The following is an 8,207-nucleotide window of genomic DNA, read 5'->3' as shown; positions in this document are numbered from 1 at the left end:
GAAAAGGAGCCGCAGAAGCAGTTCCGCAGATGCGGCTAAGAGATCGCATAAGCGATCCACGAGGGACCGGGGTAATTCCGCAAAAGCGGACGGGGTATCGCTTCAGCGTGTCCGCATAGGCGAAAACGAGGCCGCAAAAGCGGAATGGTGAGATCCGCAGAAGCGGATGGTTGGGCGCAAAAGCGGAAGGCCAAGGATTTAATGAAAAACCGCAGAAGCGGTCCCGCATAAGCGAAAGCGGGACCGCAGAAGCGAAAATCGCTGGGCGACAGAAGGGTTTTAAAATAATATTTCATCCGCGACCCTTTCATATTTTTCCTCCATTGTTGACGTTCTTAAGAGCTTTGAACAAAGAAATTCAAGGGTTTTGACTGAGAATCACTTGGAGGTAAGTTCCTTGGCCTAAATATTCGAATTTATGGTAGAGATTACATGTAAATTGTAGAAAATTTATCAAAAACGGGTCAAGCTAGGGCTTGGAAAGCTGTGGTGTAAAAATAGAATTTGGAGGGTCAAACGAGCTCCGATTTATATGCACGGACTCGTGGCGAGACGAGGAATCTGTTGGTGTGATTTTCGGAATTTTTCGAGAAGTGGGCCCGGGGCTCCGGTTTTACCAACTGCGTGAATTTTGGTACTTTTCGAGTATTTTTGATTGGGTTATGTTTCTTTAACCCATATTTATGTATTCGTTGTGATTGTGACTAGATTTGACGCGCGAGGAGGTCGATACGAAAGGAAAAGGCATTGCAGACCATTCTACGGCCGGTAAGAGGTGAGTAGTTGGTGTATATGATGGCCTGAGGGTTTGAAACCCCGGCTTATCACATTGTGACGCTATTGTAGGGCGTGACTCGCACCCCATGGCAGGTGCGGGATTGGTTATGACTGGGGATTGAGACTTAGTCCATCCCGAACAAGAGTGTTTCTATATTGGCGACTGATACGCACCCTGTATTGAATATATCTGGGCTTATTGCCGTGTTTGGGGCCTTGTGCCGATCTGTAGCATCCTTAGAGGATGATTGTCATTGTGATAGCATGCTTTGTATAATCATTGATCTCAGTCCTGTGTTTAATCACTGTTATGAAACGCTAAGTCACTTATCCTGAAGTTAAATATCTAAAGTATATTCTTCTTAATAAATTGGAAATGAGGAAATTAATTGAATCTGTTACGTGACTCATATGCATATTGTGGACTGAGTATGGATCGGGCTGCACGCCGCAGCGAATGATATTATTATATTGCGCTTGGGCTGAAGGAGCCCTTCCGGAGTCTGTACACACCCCCAGTGAGCGCCGTCGACGTTAAATGGATCGGGCTGCGCGCCGTAGCGGTCATGTGCATTGCATTGCATCATTACATTTTTACTTGACTGTTATATTTGAAGTTGCTTTGCTGTTGGTTCATAGTAAGGTGTAGGATTGTTAGTGTTAGCTTTGCTTTGTGGTATTTCGTGGATTTCTTATCTTCAGACATTTTATATGCTTATTACTCACTGAGTTGGTAGTACTCACCCCCTACTCCCTGCACCTTGTGTGCAGATTCAGGTACTTCGGGAGCTTAGTTGAGCTAGCCGCTGGTTTCCAGAGTTCTAGGAGCGGTCAAGGTAGCTGCTATGACGTCCGCAGGACCCGACTCCTCCCTTATCCCTTTATTATTTCCGTACTTTAGAACATACTTATTTTGAGGATTTTTGACTCTGTATTGGTTAGAGGCTCTAGACTCATGACCCCAGGTCTTTGGGAGTTACAGTTATGTCAGTATTTCGTATTGTTTTAATTGAGTATTTCAACTATGAGTATTAATAATTGATTTTAAGTATCTGATTAATTGGTTTTGAGCTTTGTGCTCGGGTTGAGAGAGTAAATGGTCGGGCGTGCCTAGCATTTGTGTTGGGCGCCATCACGACCGAGTTTGGGGTCGTGACAAGTTGGTATCAGAGCCTAGGTTACTAGGCCTCATGAGTCATGAGCCGGTTTAGTAGAGTCTCGTGGAACGATATGGGGACGCCTATATTTCTCCACGAGGGGTTGCAGAACCTTTAGGAAAACTTCCCATTCTTGGAATTCTTATCGTGCGTACTTGATTCAGCTTGAGATATAACTCTTGAAATTCCTTCCACACGTCTGTATGCGCACGCGAGCGCTCAGTAGTATATTTGCCTTGATGTCTTGTCGTANCTTTTTCAAAAAACTTCAGCCCAATGTGCTGAAGTTTTTTCGTGTATTTCTAAAAACTTCAGCATTTGATAAGCTGAAGTTTTTGTCCTACAGTCGACACTTTTGTTATGACTTTTAACCAAAACTTCAGCTTAAAAAGCAGAACTCATTTACTTCATGCTTAAGTTTTTTCAACAAAAATGTACTTAAAATTCATGATAAAAGACACAAACATATTTGGCAAAACAAGTAAGTGGTAAATGCTAGTAGTTGGTAAATGCAATAAAAAAATAGTAAAAAATAAGGCCACAAAAAGTAGGTGATATAGGTGATAAATGATAAAAAGTAGCTAGAAAATGCAAAAAAGATAAGTATCAAGTTAAAAAAATACCGAAACATAATAAAGTTTTTCTCGTAAAAACTTCAGCGCAATGTGCTGAAGTTTTTTGGTGTATTTCTAAAAACTTCAGCTCTTGATAAGCCGAAGAGTTTTTGTTGGATTCAATAGTTTTTTCGTACAGCTTTTTCAAACAAAACTTCAGCCCAATGTGCTGAAGTTTTTTAGTGTATCTCTAAAAACTTCAGCTCTTGATAAGCTGAAGTTTTTCTGTTGGATTCAATAGTTTTTTCGTACAGGTTTTTCAAAAAACTTCAGCCAAATGTGCTGAAGTTTTTTCGTGTATTTCTAAAAACTTCAGCATTTGATAAGCTGAAGTTTTTGTCCTACAGTCGACACTTTTGTTATGACTTTTAACCAAAACTTCAGCTTAAAAAGCAGAACTCATTTACTTCATGCTTAAGTTTTTTCAACAAAAATGTACTTAAAATTCATGATAAAAGACACAAACATATTTGTATGAACAAAAGTGAAATAAAATAATACTTAATGTATATTCACAAAATACAAATTCTGTGCAACCAATCCTCTAATCAAAAAATTCACACACAGTCTCTTCAAAATCTCCATAATCATGTCCTTGTTGTTCTTCTGGAGTTTCATAGCCGCTATCTTTTTTTCACTTTCCATGAGCCCAAAGATTGGCAGCCAATTCTCTCCTGAATGTCAATGTCTGACTTTGATCGAAATTGAAGACATCTTCTTTATTCAACCTCATATCAATTAACTTAAGAGCAAATACACCACAATCAACACTACAAAAAGAACATGAAAAATAGTTAACACAAAGGGCAAAAAATAATAAACATAAGATGCATGGTAAAACATATGCGAAACACGTACTTGTTAGTCTGCTGCGGTGAGGTCATCCACTTAATTTGAAATTTTCCCACAGGACTAGCCCCATAAAATTTATTGTGTGCCCCAAATTTCAAGCATTTGAGACAATGTGGGATCAACCGGGCATAATTTTTGACATGTTCAACCGCACGCTCATATGTTACACTGCCCATGGAATCATACACATATATAATTTTATCTTTTAAGTCCAGAATTCCAAAAAAGTAGTGCGTAGTTTTCTGGCCCGTCAATGGCTTAAGTCGAAATGGAAAGAATATTTTTCTGGCAGATGCCCATGAGATACCACAGGAAAGGTCGAGGCCTCTTACGTTGTTGGCCACCTTTTCATTCGTTGATTCTTACTCAAACCAACTAAAGTCCGTAAGTGGCCGAATAAGCGTTTCTTCTTCTTCTTCTTGAGCCTGTTGTTTGGATATCCTCTTTCTCTTTGATTTGCTCTTTTTTTGATCCTCCATTCTCTTTTGCTTCCTTTTTGTAATTTTATCCAACTGTTCTTCTGAAGGATGAATACCAGCCAGCTTAGTCATATACTGATCAAAAATTAAATCTGTTACTGCACATCTTGATTTTGGATAAGCTGGAAGGTGATAGCAATATTTTTTGCGCAAGTAATATATGCCCACATCCATATGCTGCAAATGAACAACAACAAATGATAACATGTGAAAAAACTACAAACAGCATGACAAAAACTTAAGCATATTCAGTTTGAAGTGTTAGAAAATAATCTAAAAAACTTCAGCGTGTTTGATTTAAAAGTTTTGAAAAAAACTAGAGAATGCATGTCAAAAACTTCAGCACGGTTAGGCTGATGTTTTAGCAAATAAGCTAAAAAACTTCAGCATTTTAGTATGAATAAAGCTGAAGTTTTCCAAATTACAGTACAAAAACTTTACTATTAAAAAGAAGCTAAAGTTTTGGGAAATACAGTTGAAAACCAATTCAAAAAACAAACTTAATAACTTACTTCATCTGCAAGATCGGAGGTAGGATCCATAAGCTCGGTAAAGAATGATTTTGGAATATCAACTCCAGCTAATCTGAATTGATTGGAATCATATTCACTGGCATCCATCTTCAACCACTCTGTAAATCTTTGCATCAATCCACTATCTTGATTTACATAATGGAAGGGACACCTTCGTGTATTCTTTCCTACTTTCCAATCGTGCCCCCTTTTCTTTTGTTTATGAACTACGTAAGGAGATCTCAACCAAATACTCTCCATACGAATCCTTTTTCCTTTTTTATCTACTTTTCCTTTTGCTTGCTCTTCCTGCTGTTCCGTCACAACTAACTGCTGCTGTTCAGCAGCAGGGGGAGAAACAACAGCCATCGTGGCAGATGCTTGACCAACTCAATGCTGTTCACGATGTTCTTGTATCTCTTCACGAACAACAACAACAGCAGAATTACCTTCTGAATCAGTCCCTTGTGTACTACCAAGTGAAAATGAACATAAATTGAAGTTGGGGATATCACTGGTGTCACACATAGGAGAACTGGAAATCTTCCTTCTCTTAGGATTTGGAAGAAGTTGCAATGCATCAGATGAGATCTGCAAAAGCAAGGAAAATATAAATATAAATAAAACTGATACAAAACACACATTAGGAAAAAAAACAGCTTGTAATCGAATTGCAGAAAATAACTACCCGGTCTAAGTGTTGAGACACAGATGGTGTTTGCATTCTAACAGATCCATTTCCTTTACCTTTAGATATGCCTGTATCTTCATGCGAAAAAAAATATATATAAATAATACTGACTAAATTTTATAAAATAATACCAACACACTTCACACCTGTCTGTGAGCCAACAGTTGTGAATAAATGTATTTTTCCTTTTTGATATTGTTGCATAAGCTCACCAAATTCTTTTTGAGCTGCCTCAAGTATTTCTGAAAAATCATTCAAAAACATAACAAAGAAAATAAAATATGTAAAATTTCAAACTGTAAAAAATATACTTCGATCAAATGTAATAAATTCATGATCTACAGAATACCTTGACGTTTGTCTTCCGCTGTGGTTTCCCCAGGCTGCATGCCTTTCTCGATATCAGCATTTCCAGCTTCATTCAATTGTGCACCAACGTCGAGGAGCATTGGAATATTCTGTGGAAGGTTTTTCTCAACTCTACCTTCATTCAATTCAGCATCATCAGAGTGTTTTTGAGTTGTGTCAATTGAAGCACAACTAGTTTCAACTTCCGCTGCATATTCATAAAGAGGGGGAATAGATCAACTAGTTTTTCTATATATATAACATAGTATATAACAGGACATTATCAAAAAGATCAGTTAAAACTTCAATCTCTAAGAAGCCTGAAGTTCGACAGTTACAAAAACAAAAACTTCAGCTCTAGAGCTGAAGTTCGACGTTACAAAACAAAACTTCAGTTAGCTGAAGTTAGTTCAAAATCTTCAGCTGAAGTTTTGTTTCATGTTTTGTGTTTTTTTGTTAGATATTTTTATGAACTATTATAAACTTCACACTTTATACCTGTAGTAACAATTTCCTGCGTATCACACAAATTGCCCTGTCCAATATCGCTTTCCAAAGAACAACTCGGTGCATGTTTTTCAGTACCAACAACTTGATCATCTGCACCTTGTTGTTGAACATGTTCATCGCATTCACCAGCCGCTTCCTTACGTGTAGCATTATCATCTGCGACTTTACGCGATGGATCATGAGCAGCATCTTCTTCAACTTGATTATCTGCACATTGCTTGCTTCCAACATTCTCAGTTGCTAACTGTTCTTCATCATTTCCATCTCTGCTTAATCTATCAGCACTGGAACGTTCCTCTTCAGCTTGTTCGTGAACATGTTGATCGCCTTCAAAAGCCGCTTCCTCATGTGTAGCATTTATATCTGCGACTTTATCTGATGCATCATTAACAGCATTAATATCCGATGGATGTTCGTAACAGTCGTTCACCCTATCATATTCTCGATGTTACTCAAATCAAAATTGCCATCGTCCATTTCATTTGATTTGTTGACAATCTTAAACAACTGTTCAAACTTCTCATCGAAATATTCCTAGAACAAAAATTACTAACAATGATTAATCTGAATAACATCAGCAGAAATAAAAAGACTTCTCTATAAATTAGGTACCTTCACTTTTACAAAAACCGCATCAACAATGGCAGATCGCTCATCCTTTTTAAACTTATCGAAAACTTCGTTCACGATCGTGCTTCTTTCAGCCTTTGAACCTCCGTCGTTAACCTCTAGAATAGACACACAACAAAAATTCAGATATAGAAGAAAACTTCAGCTCAAAAACATGTTCTACTTTTACAAAAACAAAACCAAAAAACTTCAGATCAAAACTTACATAACATATTGTGTCAAGTAATTCATTGTCATCAAAGTCAGATGTAGAACGGTTAGAACGACTCTGGGTACGAGATGATTCGCCAATAAAAGGACTTCGATTCGGTTCTTTTGATCAACTCCGAATACGTGGTGATTCACCAATAACAGGACCACGATTCGCTTCTTTTGATCGACTCAGAGTACGTGGTGATTCACCAGTTGAAGGAACCGCATTACCTACCTTTGAACGAATCCGGCTACATGGTAGTTGTCCAATTAAAGACATTGAATTCTAATTCCTCTTCTCTAGGAATTATATCCAATACCCTAAAGTTGCGATATCCCTGTTTAATACAAAAAAGTATATTATGAGGAGAAAAAACTAATACATCAACATATTAACACAAAGACAAAAAAAAGTAACTTACTTCATGAGTACTGAACATATGAAAAAGTTCGGGAAATTTAGGCTCTCCCACACATACATAACGTAACATCCTGGGAACCTGAGGGGTATCAAGGTACTCATCCTCTCTTATATACTTCGCCCGAACATCTGGGAAGCGCTCATAGAACCAAGCACATAACGGATATGGAAATCCACCAACTTTATACTCAGTTGTATGTAATTTGTTCTGCTTGTCCAATGCATGTTTCAGTGAATAAATGAGCTTCTCATAAGCCACATTACCCCAAGGATATTCAGCACAAACCTTATCATCTTCAACAATAGATGCATACTCCTCCATCACAGATGACTCAGTATTATTCCCAAAGAAAATAGACTCTACAACAAGAATTTCCATAAGCTTAACAGCATCATCATCAGTCTCGCATATGTTTACGTGATTCACAGCATTCTTTGGAATTTCATTGCGAGTCATAAAACTTCGAATATCCTTCAAAGTCACACCCTTGGACTTACCAAAATACCGCTTCAGAATATTGCTCTCTCGATTAATTGGTTTTTCAACATTATGTGTTGTGATCCGCAAACCACACATAATGTGAAAGTCTTCAAGGGTGAAGGAAACATCATGACCAAAAATCTTGAAACTAATGGAGTCTCGATCATTGGTGAATATTCGAGAAAGACACAGACAATGAACCAACTTCATGCTGCATTGAAAATTCTCCATAGCCATAATGTATCGAAATGTACCATTATTAAGCTTATCCCGTTGTGTAGGAGTCAAGAAAGTTGCAATTAATTTCTTCAAATCATGGTTCCCCTTCCAGTAACCCTTACAGTTAAACCAATCTCCAAACTCAAAATATCTTTGCCCTGGTCTTGTAAGTGGAGGAGCAGGGACATAAGGACCTGGGGGTATTATAGGTTGTCTAGGTGCTTTAGGTGCTTTGCCTACTTTAGCGGCATTAGGATCTTTAGGTGCTTTAGGAGCCATCTGTTCAAAAAAAAGTAAAAGATAAAAAAAATAACATCAGGACTA

At 37.9% G+C, this 8,207-nt stretch overlaps 1 protein-coding gene across 1 annotated transcript; it reads right to left on the bottom strand.

Annotated features, from left to right (window-relative positions):
- Positions 1-4,781: 4,781 nt before the first annotated feature.
- Positions 4,782-8,162, bottom strand: LOC109206335. Its single transcript, XM_019369155.1, has 10 exons — positions 7,185-8,162; positions 7,083-7,100; positions 6,904-6,997; positions 6,553-6,668; positions 6,408-6,474; positions 5,929-6,315; positions 5,432-5,638; positions 5,229-5,324; positions 5,080-5,156; positions 4,782-4,982 (listed from the first exon to the last, which is right to left on the bottom strand). The coding sequence occupies exons 1-10, from the start codon at positions 8,160-8,162 to the stop codon at positions 4,782-4,784; spliced, it is 2,241 nt and encodes a 746-aa protein (XP_019224700.1).
- Between the last annotated feature and the right edge of the window lie 45 nt (positions 8,163-8,207).

The sequence above is a fragment of the Nicotiana attenuata genome, unplaced genomic scaffold, assembly GCF_001879085.1.
Source record: "Nicotiana attenuata strain UT unplaced genomic scaffold, NIATTr2, whole genome shotgun sequence".
NCBI lineage: Eukaryota > Viridiplantae > Streptophyta > Magnoliopsida > Solanales > Solanaceae > Nicotiana > Nicotiana attenuata.
This window is presented reverse-complemented; position numbering and strand designations above follow the sequence as displayed.

Coding starts and splice junctions, on each gene's coding strand:
- LOC109206335 (XM_019369155.1), bottom strand. CDS start 8,162: ATGGCTCCTAAAGCACCTAAAGATCCTAATGCCGCTAAAGTAGGCAAA. Junction 6,475..6,552: donor CGGTTTTTGTAAAAGTGAAG/GTACCTAATTTA, acceptor TTTTTGTTCTAG/GAATATTTCGATGAGAAGTT. Junction 5,325..5,431: donor AGCGGAAGACAAACGTCAAG/GTATTCTGTAGA, acceptor ATGATTTTTCAG/AAATACTTGAGGCAGCTCAA.